Source organism: Pongo abelii, chromosome 7, assembly GCF_028885655.2.
Source record: "Pongo abelii isolate AG06213 chromosome 7, NHGRI_mPonAbe1-v2.0_pri, whole genome shotgun sequence".
Classification (NCBI taxonomy): Eukaryota; Metazoa; Chordata; class Mammalia; order Primates; family Hominidae; genus Pongo; species Pongo abelii.
The window spans coordinates 20,690,693-20,711,032 of NC_071992.2; the positions used below are offsets into that span (position 1 = coordinate 20,690,693).

The 20,340-nt window shown below is 39.2% G+C and overlaps 1 protein-coding gene across 9 annotated transcripts in view; it reads right to left on the reverse strand.

The window, feature by feature from the left end:
* Positions 1–20,340, reverse strand: part of PSD3 (pleckstrin and Sec7 domain containing 3) — a 727,754-nt gene that overhangs the window by 361,073 nt on the left and 346,341 nt on the right. The window contains exon 1 of one of the 9 annotated variants that reach the window (XM_054561283.2): positions 12,887–13,339. The exons of the other annotated variants lie outside the window; for them this stretch is intronic. Within the exon in view, the coding sequence (XP_054417258.2) occupies positions 12,887–12,917 (31 nt within the window). The 5' untranslated portion in view covers positions 12,918–13,339. Of the gene's footprint in view, positions 1–12,886; positions 13,340–20,340 lie in introns of those variants that run through there. 9 annotated transcript variants of the gene reach the window in all.

A 20,340-nucleotide genomic window follows, 5' to 3' on the forward strand; every position in this document is an offset into this window, starting at 1 on the left:
TGCAATTTTGTATCTTTTGACCAACACCTCCCCAATCTCACAACCCACCAGTCCCTGGTAACCATCATTCTAGTTTCTGCTTCCAAGAGTTCAACATTTTAGATTCTACATATTAGTAAGATCACTACCTGCATAAAATTTTAATGGCATCTTATGAAGAACCCCAATATATGAAGTAAAGAAAACAGTATTGGTACATATTCACTATATTGAACCAAATTTATAATATTTTCTTGTTAAAATGATAGCCAGTGAGAACTGAAAATGGGGACATTCTGACAAACCAAAACTTTAAATTGGGGGTTTATGGATAGCAGTTATAGTCCTATCAGCCCCAGTATCCAGTCTTCTTCTGAACTTAATTTTGGTTACTTTGTATCATGAAAACCCTCATCTATGCTGGAAATACAGTGTACTCACTTTTACTTTATGAAAGAGGACATCAGTTGTTACCATTTTTGTTTTATTTTATTGTATTTATTTATTGAGATGGAGTCTCACTCTGTTTCCAGGCTGGAGTGCAGTGGTACGATCTCGGTTCACTGCAACCTCTACCTCCCGGGTTCAAGAGATTCTCCTGCCCCAGTCTCCAGAGTAGCTGGGACTACATGTGTGCCACCATGCCCAGCTAATTTTTGTTTTTTGTTTTTTTTTTCAGTAGAGACGGGGTTTCATCACGTTAGCCAAGATGGTCTCGATGTCTTGACCTCATGATCCACCTGCCTCGGCCTCCCAAAGTGCTGGGATTACAGCCATGAGCCATCACGCCTGGCCATTGTTACTATTTTTAAACTACTGCAGAGCTACAACCTTCCTATTTAGTGAAATATTTTATAAATGTCTGTATATATACACTGAAATGGCTGAAAAGACTTGATTCTGCCTGTAATCCCAGCTACTTGGGAGGCTGAGGCACGAGAATCATTTGAACCTGGGAGGCAGAGGTTGCAGTGAGCCGAGATTGCACCATTGTAGTCCAGCCTGGGTGACAGAGCAAGACTCCCTCTCAAAAAAAAAAAAAAAAAAAAAGATTTGATTTCCAAGGTAACTTGGAAACATCAGTTATCCTAATAACTGATAATTATTAATTGCTGATACAATTACTAATAATACATGTATTGCTATTTAACACACGGTATCCCCCAGGGTGTTAAATAGCAATACCTCTGAGAGTACATGTTGTTTCATATTCCATGTTGTAAAATAATTTGAAATATATACACTTTTTTTTTCTTTTTTAAAGACAGGATCTTACTCTATCATCCAGACTGGAGTGTGGGAGTGCGATCATATAGCTCACTGCAGCCTCAAACTCCTCGGCTCAAGTGATCCTCTCACTCCAGCCTCTCGGGTAGCTGGGACCTCAACAGGCGTACACCAACACGCCCAGCTAACGTTTTTACTTTTTGTAGAGATGGGGTCTCACTGTGTTGCCCAGGTTGGTTTCAAACTCCTGGCCTCAAATGATCCTCTCGCCTTGGCCTTGGGATTACACACATGAGCCACCACGCCTGGCCTGAAATATATTTTTAAAATTAAATTTGAATCAAGTGTTGATGGAATCTAACAAGCACTTCTCTGTGATAGTATTTATAATACCTTCTACAAGACAGAACTAATAAAATGTAGCTTGCTTACATCTGAAGAGGAAGTGAATTTTCAAACAATGAATTGAAAAAGATGATAGCTAAAAACAATAAAGAGCCTTCTTCCTCGGGTGGAATATTGACATTTTATGTCTTTCAGTAAAGAATGCAGTAGGTCTTTTCATGGTTCCACCTTTTAAGATTCAGTCATTTTTAGTATATTCACAAAATTGTACAACTATCACCACTATCTAACTCCAGAACTTTTTTTTTTTTTTTGAGATGGAGTCTTGCTCTGTCACCCAGGCTGGAGTGCAATGGCCTGATCTCGGCTCACTGCAAGCTCCGCCTCCTGGATACACGCCATTCTCCTGCCTCAGCCTCCTGAGGAGCTGGGATACAGGTGCCCATGCCTGGCTAATTTTTTGTATTTTTTTAGTAGAGACGGGGTTTCACATTGTTAGCCAGGATGATCTCGATCTCCTGACCTTGTGATCCGCCCGCCTCGGCCTCCCAAAGTGCTGGGATTACAGGCGTGAGCCATGGGGCCTGGCCACTCCAGAACATTTTTATCACTCCCAAAAAGAAACCCTGTATCCATAAGCAGCCACTCCCCATTTCAGCTTTTCTCAGCCCCTGTTAACTACCAATATACTTTCTGTCTCTATGAAATTGTCTATTCTGGACACTTCATATAAATGCAGTCATATGATATGTGGCATTTGGGGTCTGACTTCTTTCACCTAGCACAAGGTTGTCGGTTGTACTCATGTCCTATCATGTATCAGAACTTCATTCCTTTTATTTTATTATTTTATACATATAAAGAGAGACAGGGTCCTCTATGGTTCCCAGGCTGGTCTCAAACTCCTGGTCTCAAGCAAACCTCCCAGTTTAGCCTCCCAAGTAGCTGGACTACAGGTATGTGCCACTGAGCCTGGTTGAGAACTTCATTCCTTATTATTGCCAAATAACATTTCATCATAAGGGAACAGTCTTTTCTTTGGCCATTCATCAGTTCATGAGATATTGGAGCTGTTTCCACTTGTTGGCTGCTATGAATAAAAAATGTGTACATAAGTTTCAGGGTCTAAATATATTTTTACTTTTCTTTCTTTTTTTTGAGACAGGGTCTCACTCTGTCACCCAGGCTGGAGTGCAGTGGCACGATCATGGCTCACTGCAGCCCTGACCTCCTGGGCTCAAGCCATTCTCCCACCTCAGCCTCCTGAGTAGCTGGGACTACAGGCACAGGCATGCACCACCATGCCCAGCTAATTTTTTTTTTTTGGCAGAGATGCGGTTCCACCATGTTGCCCAGGCTGGTCTTGAACTCCGGGGCTCAAAGGATACACCTGCCTCGGCCTCCTAAAGTGCTGGCATTACAGACATGAACTACCTCATCTGGACTAAATATATTTTTTATTCTCTTCTGTATATACCTAGCAGTGAAATTTCTGGATCATATAGTAAATCTATGTCTAATATTTTAAGAAACTGCTGAACAGTTTTCCAAAGCAACTGCACTATTTTACATTCCTACAAGCAATGTCTAAGATTCTATTATTGTCTGTTTATTGTTACAGACATCCTAGAAGTGGTATCTCACTGCGATTCTCATTTGCATTTCCCTAATGACTAATTATGTTGAGCACCTTGTCATGTGTTTTTTGGCCATTCCTGCATCTTTTGTAGAGACACGCCTATTTGATGGCCGAATTATTTCTCTTTTTATTACTGAGTTATAACAGTTCTTTATATATTCTGGACATAAGTTCTTTATTAGATGTATACTTTGCAAATGTTTTCTACCATTCTGTGAGTGGTCATTTTTCACTTAATTGATAGTGTCTTCTGAAGCACAAAAGTTTTTACTTTTGCTGAAATCCAGATTATCTGTTTTTCCTTTGGTCTCTTGTGCTTTCTGTATCATATGTACCAAATCATTGTCTAAACCAACATCACAAAGATTACTTTTACGTTGTCTTCTAAGAGTTTTGCAGTATTAGCTATTACATTTAGCTCTCTCATCCACTTTGAATTAATTTTCGTATATGATGTGAAGTAGAAATCCAACTTCATTATTTTGTATGTGGATATCCAGTTTTCCCAGTGCTATCTGTTGAAAAGACTATTCTTTCCCCATCGAAAAGCCTTGGTGTCCATGTCAAAAATCAATCATATACATATATTAATATATATGCAAAGGTTTATTTCTGGACTCTCAATTCCATTGAGCTAGATGCCTATCTTTTTTTTTTTCTTTTCTTTTTTGACAGGATCTCACTCTGTCGCCCTGGCTGGAGTACAGTGGTGCAATCACGGCTCACTGCAGTCTTGACCTCCTGGATGCAAGTGATCCTCTCACCTCAGCCTACCTAGTAGCTGGGGCTATAGGCGTGCACCACCATACCCGGACAATTTTTCATTTTTTTAAAGAGACAGGGTCTCACTACATTGCCCAGGCTGGTCTTGAACTCCTAGGCTCAAGTGATCCCTCCCGCCTCAGCCTTCCAGTGTCGGGATTACAGGCATGAAGCACCACACCTGGCTAGATGCCTATCTGTATGCCACACTAACACTGTCTTCACTACTGTAGCTTTGCAATAAGTGAAATCTGGAAGTGTGAGTCTTCTCCAACCTTGTTCTTCCTTTTCCAGGTTGTTTTGGTCACTCTCGGCCCCTTGAATTTCCCAATACTTTCTGAATTAACTCATCAGACAGCTGTGATTTTGATAGGGGCTGCAATGAATCTATACAGTACTGGCTTCTTAAGAGTATTACTATTACATCTTTTGTTCCATGACCATGGGCTGTCTTTTCACTTATTTAATCTTCTTTAATTTCTTTTAGCCATTTTTTTATAATTTTAAATGTACAGATTTTCAACTTATTCCCCTAAGATTCTATTTCTTTTGATACTGCTTTTCAAATTTCTTTAGATCATTCAGTAGCCGTGTATAGAAATTCAATTTGTTGCTGTTTATGAATCTTATATCCTACAACCTTGCTTAACTTGGAGCATATAATAACATATTTGTAGATTCCTCAGGATTCTATATACCAGATCATGTCATCTGTGGATAAAAGCTTTACTTCTTCCTTTACAATCCCAATCCATCTTTCCTAATCACGTCTCTCTCAACTCCCTTTCACATGTTATACTATTGCCTCTAAACTGAAGGAGGGGGCAGCCCATGAATACCCTGAAAAGATTTATTCTAATCCTGATACACAATGGAAATAAGCTTAAGCATACATACATTCTGAATGAGTAGACATACACACGCTCTTTGCCTTTGTTCAACTTCCTTTCTCTACCTGACATACTTTTTCTTCTCATTTCAACATAAATCAGATTATTTTCACATTTCAACACCTAAACCAAATCCCCTGTCCTTAATTATGCCTTCCCTTGCTCACCAACTCGAAAAAAGTCCTCTCCTCTGTATAAATAAATGTCAAAAAGACTTTTGCTGTATGGTATATATAGTGTAAATATACAAAACAAATAAGCATAATGTTACTCACAACTTAAAGCTTCCAAAGGCAATAATGTTTAACCCATCATGAAGTGTTTTAAGAAAACTGACCATAGTGACTGCTGAAGCTGTATTTATAAACAGCACCAAAACATATAACAGTGAAATCCATTCAACAAAGGGAAGAAAAGTTAAACTTACACACCTGGGAGCCCACTTTGCTTTAACAGTTTCAATTGCCCTCTGGAAAAAACAAACACACACACACACACACACACACACAGAACTGAACACTGGCCCCAAGAGAAGTGACCAAAAGATATCAAGGGGCCTCAGAGAAATCTGATAATTCCTTCACCCCATTTTTAATAGTTTTCATTGCAATGTCCCTCAGAAAGGGGAAGCAAATGCAACAATTGTGGGCAAGTGCTTGTGATGTCTGATATAACAACTTGGCAACCGGTCAAAGAAAATGAGGTCAGATAAGAGGGAGAAAGGGTGAGGCAAAGCCCTGCATGACAGATTGCTTGCTTTACTATTAAATACTGGAGTAGTTTCTCCTGGTCTGTGTTTACTGTTCTAAGAACTGGAATAGACGAGGGAAGACAAATGTTCTGAGAGGCGAAATGACCTGACTAAGGTCAATAAAATGATGTTCAATAAAGTATTGTTTTAGAACAGTAAGTCAGGACTAAATTGCTAGTCTTCTGTCTCTCAGGAGTAAAAGTCTGGGAGAAACTCAGGGACACTGAACTGTGAGAGACCATCATTCATCATTGCTTTTTTTCTTTTTTGAGATAGGGTCTCACTCTGTCACCCAGCTGGGGTGCAGTGGCACCATCATAGCTCACTGCAGCCTCAACCTCCTCTGGTGCTCAAATGATCCTCCAGCCTCAGCCTCTGGAGTAACTGGAACCACAGGCATGTGCCACCTCATCCGGCTAGTTTTTTTATTTTTATTTTTTTGTAGAGACGGGGTTTCCCTATGTTGCCCAGACTGGTCTCGAACTCCTGGGCTCAAGTGATCCTCCCACCTTGGCCTCCCAAAGTGCTGGGATTACAGGTGTGAACTAACGCATTCAGCCAAGACTATCATTTCTAAGAGCAGTAATGTTAACAAATATAATGAAGAATAAAATCAGAAGTGTTCTAGTTGTAGCTTCTGGGTAGAAACAGCCTTAATCATCATGTCCCTAAGGATTCAGCATAACAGCAAGAACTTCCTTTCAAATAAGGCACACTCTGTCACACCCCATGAACAGTTTATTTTTGCTGTTTGCATTGGTTATCACAACTTGACTGTCTTTAACAACACAGTTAAAGACTGTGTTGTTAATCCTGACCTTTTATTTAGAATTTCTGATTTATTCCTTACGTTTAAAAATTGGGACTATAAGCTAATTATTTTTTTTAAAAAAAGACCAAATTATTGTTTTAAGATTTTTTTAAGCTGCTCCCTTTTAAAACAGGGCCTTAGATACTTCCTATTAAATGCCCAGTGTTTCCAAAATTCATTCACGCATTCAGCAAATATTGATTACCTACTATGTACTAAACACAGGGGATTCAAAACTGAGTATTTCCAGAACATGAGAAGTCTGTTTGGCATGTTAGAAAGCTCGCCTTGGTAGCATGTGAAGGATGTATAGCAGAGAGGGTACAAGCATAGACTCAGGAATAACCACGCAGGCTTCTGGCAATAGTACAGGTGAGAGATGGTGAGTGCTAGAGCCAGAACAAAGGCAGACTAGACAGGAACAAAGATGCAAGGGGTGCTACATCTCCCACGACACTCTACTTGGACCAGCATCCATGCCCATCATCTCCTCATCTCCTCTGCCCCAGGCCCCTCTAGTTTCAACATGGCTTCTTCCAACTGCTGTGAGCTCTTATGCCAAACTTGAAACTTGTTAACACTTTCCCTTTCAGTCTACATCTATTACTAATGTAAGAATCCACTGAAAACATTTCCCCTCCAGCAAGCCTTCCTGAATCAGTCCTACCTGAATTTGGTCTCGCATGTGTGACAAAGGGACTCAGGGACTTGCTAAATATAAAAAAACAACTTTAGCGCTTACCTAAATATAAACCACACACTAGTAGAATGTGAATTAATAAAGAGTTCATACTTTACTGCGTGTATTTTTCCCCTTAAAGAAATGAAAATGTAGTGTAGAGTGTGGAGGAGGGAAGAGAGAAGAGTTTTCACATTCATGTGAAATACATGTACTTTTTGGAGGTATCTATTTATAGTCCATTAGAAGTCATACTTTTCTATCAGAGACTTTATCTGCTGCTTTGTGTATCTGGTTAGATTCCTAACAAATCGTGTTTCCTGTTGTTTAGCAAAGATGCTTTTCCTGCAATGACATATAAACCCACTGATTTTTTTTAAGACCTTTTTTCTTTTGATTTAGTATATTGAGAAAGAAATGAGATACACATTTGAATGTTAACAAGATGAATTTTAGGAGTGCTTTGGGTTATATATTAAGTAGTCATCTGTTTCTGGAACACAGGGACAGAGCTGTAATAAAATGAAATGGAATAGAAAGAAATGTCTTCAAATTGTGAGAAAATAAGCCTGCTCCATAAGATTGGCTGCAGAAAAACCAGGGCCTTTCTAAGAATTATCCTGTTTGAGGAGCAGTAAATCAAACAGGTTTTCTTCCACTCTGGCTAGCAAACTCCTGAAAAGACAATAGTTCAAGAAAAACAAAATACAAGAACTATTTGCCACATCTACTGTAGACTCGGTCACTGTAAGCTGAAATTTGAACCAGATAAAACCGTTTTCATGCGGGATTCTCAGCAACAGGACATATGTTTCCCCAGAGTATATGACGGTCACATCTATGCCTAGGTTCCTCAGGAGAGCCACAGTTACGGATTCTACACACATATATTTTCTAGAACCTGGGACCAGTCATGCCATTTTTTAGAAAAAGGTTTTTGTTTTGTCTTATATTGTTTTGTTGCCACGAAAATATAAACTCTAAAAGGCAAGAACTTTATTTGCTTTCTTTACAATTATATCTCCAGAGCCTATAACAATCTTACCTAGCAAAATGGGTATTTTTGTTGAATCGATCAATTATGAATGTCCCAGAACCAACAGGATACCAATTAATAGAAGTTGAAAGCCAGATGAGGTGGTTCACGCCTGTAATCCCAACCCTTTGGGAGCTTGAGGCAGGAGGTTCGCTTGAGCTCAGGAGTTCAAGACCATCCTGGGCAAACAGGGAGACCCCTTCTCTACAAAAAATTTAAAAACTTAGCCAGGCGTCGTGGTGTGTGCCTGTGCTCCCAGCTACTTGGGAGGCTGAGGTGAGAGGACTGCTTGAGCCTGGGAGGTTGAGGCTGCAGTGAACTGTGATTGTGCCACTGCCCTCCAGCCGGGACAACACAGCAAGACCCTGTCTCAACAAACAAACAAACAAACAAAAAACCTTAAGACAGAAGCAAAAAACCACCTCCTTAAACATAAGCAAAACACTATATGTTAGTGTCACCCAAGTCCTATCCGCTGCTTCTAAGTCCAGGCTTGAAAAGGATTCGGGAAACAGTAGGGTGCTTCCTGATATTAGAGCCAGCTCATTCTCTCATTTACTCAGCCAACATTTCTTGTGGACCATGAATGCATCAAGCAGCAGAGAAAAGGGCAACAAACAAGAGCAACTTGGCCTCTGTCATCAAGGAGCTTACAATCCAGCAGCTCCATCTATATATACTGTCTGCTCGCAAACAAAGTTCAGGCAGTGGTAAATTTCAGTGGAGATAATCTCAGCCTATTCTAGAATTCAGCATGATACTACATGAGCTACTACCATTAAGTATAAATTTCTCAGTGGATTTCTCTCTAACACTGTGTTGTCCAATTTGGTAGCCATACCCACATAAGACTTTTTAAATTTACATTTAAGTTACTTAAAATTTAATAAAATTGAAAATGTAGTTCCTTAGTGCTCCATACCATATGTAGCTAATACCTACCATACTCCACTATACAGATATATGGAGATAGATATATATATATATATATATATAGCTTATATAGATATATATCTATTACACACACACACTCACACACAGATATCCATATATCTGTATAGTGGAGTATGTATATCTGTACAGATACCTGTATATTTCTATATCTATCTATACACAGAGAACATTTCCGTCATCACAGAAAGCTCTATTTGAAAGTGCTGCCCTAGACCCTTTCTACTCAGTGTGGCCTTGAGAAAGCAGCATAGATATCACCAAGGAGGCTTGTTAGAAATTCAGACTCTCAGGCACCACCTCAGACATTCCCAATCAGAATCCTGTTGGGTTTCTAACAAGAATCCCAGAGGATTCGTATACACGTTCCAGGATGAGAAACACAGCTCCAGAAAACTACAACAATATCTACAAGTCATTCTGACTACATTTAATGCCTACTTTTTTATTTTAAAAGAGATCACAACTGCCTGCCTCCTAACTCAGAGGTCCAACTGTTCAATCAAATAGACATCAACTAAAGTAAGTTCCAAGAAAATAATTTCATTATTGCAAAGAGAAACACTTATCATTCTGTTCTGGGTTTACCCTCGAATTAGCAAGTAACCCCGGTACCTTTCCAACAAAGGAAGAGAATTGCCTCTGCTGTAATATGACCCCTTCTTGATTTTATAGCTCATAGTAAATTTCTCTCACAATGAATGGCCAACGACTCTCTACTTAGACAAAAAGATCATAAAATAACTGCAAATGTAAACTTGACAATTAGTCAAAACCTGTATATTATTATTTGTACATAGCCTTAAAAAAATTACATTGGCGCTTAAAAAAAAGGGCTCAGGGAAGGGTAAGGACTTTTCAATTTTTAAAAACCAGTATATTTTCCCAAGGTTTTTAATGTTCATATCTTTGGATGCATTGCTTGTAAAATAGAAATGTATGGGGAAATTCAGTCTGATAAGGTACTATGGTGAATGCACTAAGGGTCTTATAATCTATTTCCTATGACTATAGTTCATCGGATTTTCAATCCTTTATAAATTGTGGCTAACCCAGCCACTAATAATCTGTTTTCCTTCCTTTCTACATGTGATATTCATAAATGCAATAACATCTTTGGTGTTCTCTGTTCCCTAATGAATATCAGTTAGTAAACACCTTAAAACTTATATTAATATTATGTTAGTACAAGAAAACTATAAATTAGTAAGCTATTTTAACACTTGAAAATTTATAGAAGCAAGCTTAAAAACACACTCCCCTAACTTGTCAGAAAGGAATTCAGTTCCAAAGACGAGGGCAGGAAAAAGAGTGATCCCTCTGATCCCTTAGTGTGAAATTTCATAAATCTGTAAGATTGGAAGATAAATGCTTAATTTACAAAACAAATATAAAGAGGAAGCCTTGCAGAGTTAAAAAAAATCTCAAATGCATTTCATCTATAAGTAACTATAATCCTTAACTGTAATAATGATAAACATTTTTACGTTTAATAATCAATAAACTTCACCAGCAACACAGTGATACATGACTCAAATTTGCAATGCAATAGTAAAATTTGTATTAAAATAAAACAAGAGGATAATCTAACCCATTTTGTCCAGCAATAGAAAATAAATTTGGTACGATAAAAATAACTGAAAAATGAATATGAGTAATGAGAATTACTAAATGAGTAATCTAAATACATTATATTTTAAGACACTCTCTTCACCCTAAGAAAAGTCACGTTTTGAAGAAAACTATGGTATGTAATCCAGGATGCTGGCTATTATCTGGACACTGATAATGCTAAAGGCACAGATATTTAAGTTGTTTATGTGTTGGGAAAAAAAAAAAAAAAAAAACAGGAAAAGGCCTGCGAACCACTACACAAGCTTCTAACGTGCACATGAACAGAAAATATTCCATTAATTGGACACTCTTTCCCCAAGTGATTAATAGTTACAGCTGTGCTTACGGCAAACTAAATTTCACATACTAATGATTCAGAACCCAATTTTTCTTATTCAGCTCTAATCCCTAGAGAAATGATACTAGTTTACCATTCAGTCAATTTCAGAGGCAGCTCTGTGAGCTAAGGAGTGGCACCGCATACAGCATACCAAAGGGAAGCTTCAGTGAGACAGGGAACAGCCCATTAATTTTAAACCAAAGTCTCTGCAACTGTGCAGAGCACTGTTACTTGCTACGGAGAAGAAACACTAAGCTGTAAGAGCTGAATTTGCGCTCATCTTTAAAATTGCCATTTTTCAAAGCTGGTTTCCTTTTTTCAACCAGTGAGGTTCTCCACTCTTGTCTGCCTCTCTTTGTCATAACTTCTGGTTTTTATATCCACATCTTGTGCTTCTCCTTTCAGCCTTTTACCTTCTGATCAGGGATGCCCCTCTGATTTCATCCATCCTGTCCATTTTCTACGCTCCTTTCTGTTGGGGAATCCACACTTTAAAAAACCCAAATGTAAAATTTCTCTCTCTTTACTGACTCTTTAGTTTTAATTTTATTTTTAAAAGCCAAAAAAAAGTTTAAACTAAACTTTTAAATAACTCCACAGTCTCGCTCACAGCAAGCTTTCTTCTGCTAAAATTAACACAGATATGGTAAGATTAATATAAACTGTTTCTTATATATGTAGGAAATATTGTGACATTTAAGAATTTGATGTTTCAAAAAACCATACAATTCTTTTAAAAAATAATCATGAATGCCAAGCAGCTGGAGTTCTTAGCAGTGATGATCAACTACAGCTGTGGACTTCTTTAAACTGCTGTCTATGAAGACAGATGTTAGGTGCAGTGGTAAACACGCCACCTCATTCAGCCTCCAGTGTGTAGCCGACTCAGGACTCAGCTGATCCACATTTGCAGCCAGTAGTTTTCATGCTCAATAAGAGACCCACAGTTTCACTAAGGATTCAGGCTACAATCCGACATAAACAATTATCCCAAGTATATCTAGAAATGCAAATTTTACAGAGTTGAAAGTCAGTTTCCATGGTGAGAGAGAAATAAATCTTGAATTACTATAAAAGCAACACTTTTAACAAACAGGAAAAACACATCCCTGTGTGTAAACTGAGATACCTGTTACAAACTTCCAGTAAAGATTCTATCTCAGCCTCAACTAGCGTCTTTCCAGAACATTTTTGGTGCTACCTTTGAGCTAACCTTGTTCCCTTCAAGGCTATTCGGATACTAAGCTGTACTTCAAGCACACAGATGGAAAGCAGTTTGAGCTCTTTAAGAGAAACTCCTCCCCTATTCCCATCCAGCACTACAACATTATGTCTTTCTAAAACTGGAGGGGTAGCCTGTTTTCTCTCTTTCTGTCTATATAATATATCACAAACAGGGAGCAGACATAGGGTGACAGAATTGTGTGTTCCCAGGAAAGCTGGTGGGGAAAAAAAAAATGAAAAGAAGTAAGATTACAGGTAAGAATAATATTCTGCTTTCTATATAAAAATAAAAATTTTGAAAAACTCAATGTCACATGCTGAAATCAACATTCCAGGTAAAGCCAGGTGAGGTGCTGGGCACAGGCATTCAGAGGGCAGGCGGCATCTCTCTGATGACTGGGAATTAAAGAATGGTTGGCATGGGCATCCCTGAATAAATGCAAAATGCTCTCCTCTATGTCTGGATTCAGCAGAACCTGGTCTAGCCCCAGGGGTCTCCTACTGGGACGCTTGAAAGACAAGACTAGTAAGCAAAAGCAGTCAATAATACAGACGGATACTTTCACAGCAGCATTTAAAAGAAATAGATATATAAAAATATATTTGCCTGCATAGACCTACAAATAGAGGTTACTCACAGAGATTACTGTAGCTCCAGCAGTTACCCATTGATCATAGAAAATGCCCAGTTCATCAGTTTAACGCTTGAGAAAAGTTAGCTTAAAAAGAAGCAAGCTAATTCAAAATATGCTGTTCTAGTCAACTGGAAGCAAATTAGTTTCAGATTTCCTGGCAGCCCCTTTTGCCCTGCACTGCACACGGTGATGGAAATGGAAGCACTTTGAGCACTTGGAACCCGAGCCGAGAGAAGCTGCTGCCTCAGTCCCTCTCACAAAGGCGGAAGCAGCCTGTTCTCCCGTTTGCTCTCCCTCTGTCTGCCTCTGCCGCTCTCTACCTTGGTAGCTTACCGAAAACAGCCACGGTAGGGCGTTTTTATATTTGTGAAAACTACTTCCAAGGAGATAATTGAGATGCCGGGAGTTAGCTTTAATGTAACCATGTCCCCCAGTGCAGCAGCAGGAAGCCCAGCAAAGGCTTGGAGAGGATTGTACCATCCTGGGTGACATCAGAGGTGGGGCTGTCATCTTAGTATTATGCAGCATTTTCTCTGATGCAAGAATGACACATGGGAAAGAGATGGGTAGGTTCTCTTTAAAAGGGTTTAATTCTTGCATTATTTTAACGGACAAGGGAAATGCAAACACATTGTTTAAAAGCTGCCACAGAATGACATAAATCCTGCTTTGCCAGTCCTTATCTCACTGCTAAGTGATGCTGCCATTTAAAGTCATTTTAGTGACGATTGTATCTTGTTCCTGTGATTAAATTAATATTTAATGGGTGATTGCTGTTACTTGGAAATGTGACATGAAAAGACTCAAAACCAGTAACATCCATTTTTAAGTATGAAGCCATAAACTTTTATATCACTTACAGTACCTTGCATGTATCCAATGCCTTTCAACACAGTCTCAGTATAAAAGCACCAAATGTAAAAACTAATAGTTTTATACATGAGAAAAGTGAAGTGAGGTGGAAAGTAGCACGAGATGAGTAAGATATTGTAATATAATTGATCCTTAATAGTGATAATGGCTATTAATACAAATATTAAAAATAACATGAAAATTCCAATCTTCTGTAACCCTAATATTTCCAACCAGTATGAGATGCATGGGCTGACAATACAAACCACTGGACAGTTGCTTTCATTCATTCCATATACATTTACTGAGTGCCAAACAGGGTGCTGAAAAATGTGTTTGGTTTAATTCGGAGAACATTTCTGATAAGTAATAATATAATCAGGATAGAAAGTATTTACTTATGTGCCAGGCACTATACTAAGCAGTTTTATTGTATTAATTCATCTATTTCTACTAGCAGCCCTGTGGGATGGCTACTATGATTAATCCATTTTATAGATGAGACTACTAAAACTCAAGGGAGGTGTGTGACTTGTCCAAGATCACATGGCTGACGCTGACACAACCAGGATTCAAACACAGCCAAAGTGCCTCTAAAGTCCACTCTCCCTACCCCTAAGCTAAAGTGCCTCCAGGGGGATTCCTTGCCAAGTAAAAGAAGTCTAAAGAAAGAATATAGTTTTCAGGATTCAGAACCATAGCAAGCCAAAAATATCCACCTCTCAAGAAGGCTGGCCCAAATATAAGAGGATATAGATGAGAGTGTGCACCTAGAGAGAGCACCAGGGTAGTGGAAATACACCCAGAAACAGAAGCTCAGTGCCGACTACCGGCGTGACCTTGGGCCAATGCCTTAAAACTTTCCAGCTTTAGCTTCCTTATCTCTGAGCTAGAGATGTTTAAATTACAGATCAGTATAACCACGTGGTTAAAGCACAATCTCGGCCATTAATCTGGATTCCGTCACTTTCCAATTACGTTACCTTGAGCAAGTTATTTAACCTCTGTGAGGCTCAATTTCCATCTGAAAAAAAAATGGGAATAATAATGGGGTTTTCTGAGGACTAAATGAACTACACATACAAATACATAAAGCACTCAGAGTAGCAACCAGTATAGAATAAAAGCTCAAGGTTTTATTACTGATACTATAATCACTATGACTTTTAGTAGAATTACATTTTTTATAAAACTACCCACTTCCCTTTTCAAAATCCTCTCAAAGAAGAGCTATTTTTTGAGTTGGTTTGAACAGCAGAAAGGATAACCTTTGTTGGCTTCATACAAACACTAACCAGTCTGTGAATCACCAATTCCCTATGAGATGTAAGCTGGATTTGTTGAGCAAGCCTTCTAAGACCGCTCCTTCCAAGGGGAGGAAAGAGGGGTAAGCGCCCTTTTGTTCTCTCTCTTCCTTATGCCTGGAATTCAGAAGACGGAGCTATAAGTGAAGCAGCCCTGAGGAATTGTGAGCATCCCATAAGCTGGGAGGGCAAAGCCGAAAGCACCCCATACCCACCACAGACCTCCTACCCCCACCCACCATCTTCACATGGGGGAGAAATTTACATGGGTCAAGTTACTGAATTCAAGTTTTCCAAATGTCTATAGCATATCGCATTAGGCTTTAGTTAACACTTACTTTGACTAACCCCCTAAAACACCATCTCAAAACGTAAAGCTCAGAAATAAATTACTTACATGTTCTCTAGTCTTTTACAGCACCATCTCTTAAAACCATGCACAAAAACAGCACCTGCTTAGCAGTGCCATCTTCAACTCCTCAATTGCTTCGTTTTGTTTGTATTGATTATATTCTCTTATTCTCTGTGTTCTTGATACTCTGGTATTTGGGGCCTTGACTGTGGAGAGACTGTTCCTCCCTGGGCTGGCTAATTCCTAGAGATAGAAAAGACCCCTATGCGAGTGTGCCTGTGATATACAAATCAACCAATCCAGAGCCACAGCAGGTAATATTCCCCCTGTCCTAAATCACCCCGGCCCAGGTTCTGGACAACCGGAGACCATCGCTATAGCCCAAAGCCTGCCAAAATTATTCATACTAGCCAATCTTAAACTTACCCAGCTTGGCTACCCTACCTTGCCCATTCCCTTCTGCAAAAAAAACAGTAAAGGCTCTGGGCCATGCTCCCCCATCTCCCATCTCTGGCTCCCATCCCAACCTGGTGTTTCCCTGTGACCCTGTGCAATGTACTGAGCCTCCTGCGTCTAGGGATCTGTGAATAGAAATCTCTTTCATAACAGTCATTTCCATGTCTGGATGTCTCACCATACCTGAATTTTTAAAAGCCCCATGTACAAATTTTAGAACAAAATTTTGGGAGGAACAAATGATTACTCACTAATTATCAGGAAAAAATTTCAAATTTTGCACAATGTATTTCCAGACTCTAAAGTCACTAGCGCTTTGGCTGTTTAGTTTGGAAATGACAAACTATAAGTAATAAATTTATATTTGATATAATGTGTTATTTCTCAAAAATTTCAAATAAAGTAGTACGAACAGGCAAGCAAGCTATTATTATCCAACCTGATATAAGATTTTTAGAAATACAACTTTTTCACAAATCAAGACTGACTGCACGATACCGAGTTTTATTATCATAACATCCTCTGTTTTATTGTTACCTTTTTTTAAACCACGGGATCCACGCAGGAGACAATAAGATTATTGGAGGAACTGGTAACAATAATTCCTTATGTAAAATAACTTCCTTCATTGAACAAGTTCCAGTAAACAAGAAATCAGTTTTCCTAGCTCAATTTATTACTTTTTCAGTCTGGTTCTTAGATCTCAAAAAAAAATTCAATGCCAATTTAAGGCTTATAAAAATTGAGTTTTTGTATTTTAGTCTGTTGTCTCCATTACCAGGTACATCTAAATGTTCAAGCTTAATCTAGACAGATAATCAGAATTCCAAGAAGATATTACGTGAAATAAATCCAAGAGAGCAGAGAGGAGAGAGGTGAAAAGCCAAAACCTGTCAATAATGATAGTCATGCCAGAGCTCTGTACCCTAATACGCTGTTTTGAAAAGAAAAGAAAATCTCAAAAGTGAAATTTAACTTATAAAGGGTATACATACGACCTTCCTGGTAAGATCGTTGGGAAACATACAGTATAAAAGGTTTGAATGCTGGAAACATTACATGTAATAAAGAGGTAATTACAAGTCACCTGCAAACCTCTACAATTGTCCTAGAGCTACTTGACAGACGAACAAAGTAGCTAAGCTCATTGTCTTGAGTTACTGAGTGTGATCCCTCTCAGCACAGAAGAGATGTGTGTTCCCTGCACTGCAAACTGCACTGGGGGTAAGGGTGGGGGGTGGGGAACACAGAGAAAAGGGGTCGAGTGGCAGAAAGTCACAATGAACATTTTGAGATTCCTGTCTTCCAGGGACCAAGCAAGATGCTTTTCACCTCTCAGGCCTCCCCTGTCACTTTCTAAGAAACTCTCAACTACCAGTTTCTGTGTCCTAACCCAGCCTGTGATAGAAAGGAAAGATCAAAGAAGAGCAGGAAGCAGATCTCATAGCAGGTCTCTATCAGTCCCTGTTAACCCAGAGCTTACTATGGATAATGCTTGCAACATCACAGACACTCAATTAATTGTTTCATTTAATCCTTAAAAACCTCCCTACCGGGTAGATATCAGGTATACCTAAATATAAGGTAACTCTAAATACATGTTAGGTAGTCCATAAATTCCAATAGGGCAAAAAGTTATTGGCTATATTGAATATTTAAATTTTTAGGATGGATGAAATAATCAAATGGCTCCTTATAATATTTTATTATGTTAATTTGCATATATAAAATCACATAATACATTAAAACAATAAATAAATGCCTGTTTTCATTCGCTTCCACTTCAGGAAATGATTTTGTTCAAGCTTTTCATGTGTAATTTGTCATAAGGATCTTTGCTACCACTAGAGTCTCCTCATCTTGCATCTTCAGTTCTAAGTTATTTGAGATACAGCAATTTTTTAAACGTGTGATGGAAATTCTATCCTAACCTACAGTATCCATTCACTAGCAGTGATCTGAACATCACTTACTGCATGTATGACCTAGAAAAGTCATGTTTAAGAAGCTGGTTCATCCAACATCTGACACCTGCACCTCCGAGAGCATTTCCCCAGAAAGAATTACTAAATGTGTGTTCAACTTGTTTTCTCCCTCATTTTACCCTGTTTTAGTGATCTCCATAAGCATTCCAAACTGACATTATCTATAGTTATTTCAAGCTCATATGTTTTCTCCAAAGAATTCTTTGTTAATCAAAATAATCAAAAGAGGATCCCTAATACAGAACACTTTAAGAACTTAATGTAAGACCACTCCCTCTTTTCTGATATCTTTTTGAGAAAAACATCCTCACCCTAACTTTGGGATATATTGAGTATTCATTCCTTTTTACAAAAGAAGAATATAGCGAAAGTTTAGGCAACCTTAAGCATATAGAGAAAGTTAACCCAACACACACAGTTAAAAGAATAAGAAGCATCCCTCAGACCAAAGTTTACAAAAGGGGCATTTAGTTGGCAGCCCACATGTGAATATAAAGAAGAGCAGAAGAGAACAAACAAAGTCACTCTTTTACATTATTTGCACTATATTTTTTTCTAGCACAAGTGGAGAATTTTAATCTTTCTTTCCCTATTGATTATTTGCAGTCACTTATTTACAATCACACACACACACACACACACACACACTGTATTTTCTAGTAATATAAACCATATAAACTTTTTGTTTGTTTGTTTGTTTTTGAGACAGAGTCTCGCTCTGTCGCCCCGGCTGGAGTGCAGTGATGCTATCTTGGCTCAATGCAAGCTCTGCCTCCTGGGTTCACGTCATTCTCCTGCCTCAGCCTCCCGAGTAGCTGGGACTACAGGTGCCCGCCACCACGCCCAGCTAATTTTTTGTATTTTTAGTAAAGACGGAGTTTCACCATGTTAGCCAGGATGGTCTCGATCTCCTGACCTCATGATCCGCCTGCCTCGGCCTCCCAAAGTGCTGGGATTAGAGCCATGAGCCACCTCACCTGGCCATAAACATTGTTAGTGAACACTCGATGTATCATCAGTAATACAATTTAGTCATTGTTAAGTAGTCTGGATATTTCCAGTTATTTCCAATATTATCCTTATTTTTTTTTTATTTTTTTTTTTTTTGAGACAGGGCCTCACTCTGTCATCCAGGCTGGAGTGCCGTGGCGTGATCTTGGCTCACTGCAATCTCTGCCTCTCAGGTTCAAGCAATTCTCACACCTCGGCCTCCCAAGTAGCTGGGATTACAGGCATGTACCACTACGTATGGCTAATTTTCGTATTTTTAGTAGAGACGAGTTTTCATCATGTTGGCCAGGCTGGTCTCAAACTTCCGGCCTCAAATCATCCATCCACTTCAGCCTCCCACAGTGCTGGGATTACAGGCGTGAGCAACCGTGCCCAGCCCCTAAGTAGATTCTTATACTGACAACTGGATAATATGATTCAGAATGTAATCAAAATATAAGTCCCACTGATGCAAATGAAATAAATGTCCAAGAAGTCAGTGATATGTATCTGTTTTGTGCACTGTTGTATCCCCATGTCAGTGAGAACCCCAGAAAGTACAAACACCAAATTGCAAGGTCAAGATGGCATAAAACACGGTTGCATGTAGTGGGCAAGAAGCACTTTGATAGTGAGCTGAGAAACTGCTTTCGCCATGTACTGAGCCTGGGATGGAATCAGAACCCCAGGGTGCAGGGACAGCATGGGAGCAGGAAGCAAGCAGAGGCTTGGGCTTAAGGGGCTGATCTGAAGGGGTTTATATAATATACCTCCAAAGAAAAAGCAAGAGCAAGTTCTGGGGGTAACTGAATCTCCCTAAAGTAGAAAAGTCACTAAGCATCCAAATGGCATCTAAGTGGGCAGCAGGAACCAGCGAGAAGGGCTCGATAAACCATACTTATCGAGTCGATTTCCGGCTAGCCTTTGGTTAAATTAGGTTTGTAAGTCTAAGCCGTTTCTTTTTATTTATTTTTTCTTTCTTTCAGTATAAGATTTCTTCAAACACTCTAGTTTTGTCTCAAGTATCAAGTAAAGTGAAATGTATCATTCCACCTCTCTGTAGGGATGAATGAGGGTATTGGTGTGCTAGAAGGCAGGGAAGCAGGATCGGAACTGCAGCCCCAGGCCCAGGAGCACAGCACATCCATGTGCTAGAGGGCAGGGAAGCAGGATCGGAACTCCAGGCCCAGGCGCAGGAGCAGAGCACAGTCTGGCCAACTAAAGGAAAGGCAGGGTAAAGGATTTCTTTTAGAATCCTCTCTCTCACTGGCTCACAGGCAACATCCTCTCCCAGCTGCGGTTCTGCCACGGCTGCCATTCTGCTCCATTTCCTTGGCCTGTTGTACTTCTCCCACTCCCCTTTAGTGATAGGTGAAGGCCCAGGGATTAGTTTTTCACCCACTGTTCTTCTTACTTCACTTTCTTTGCCTTTCAAAATGCAAGAGCTTGGAAGCAATATCTATCATCCAATCAACACACCGGTGTGGTGGCAAATGTACCCTAAGTCAGTCAATGTAT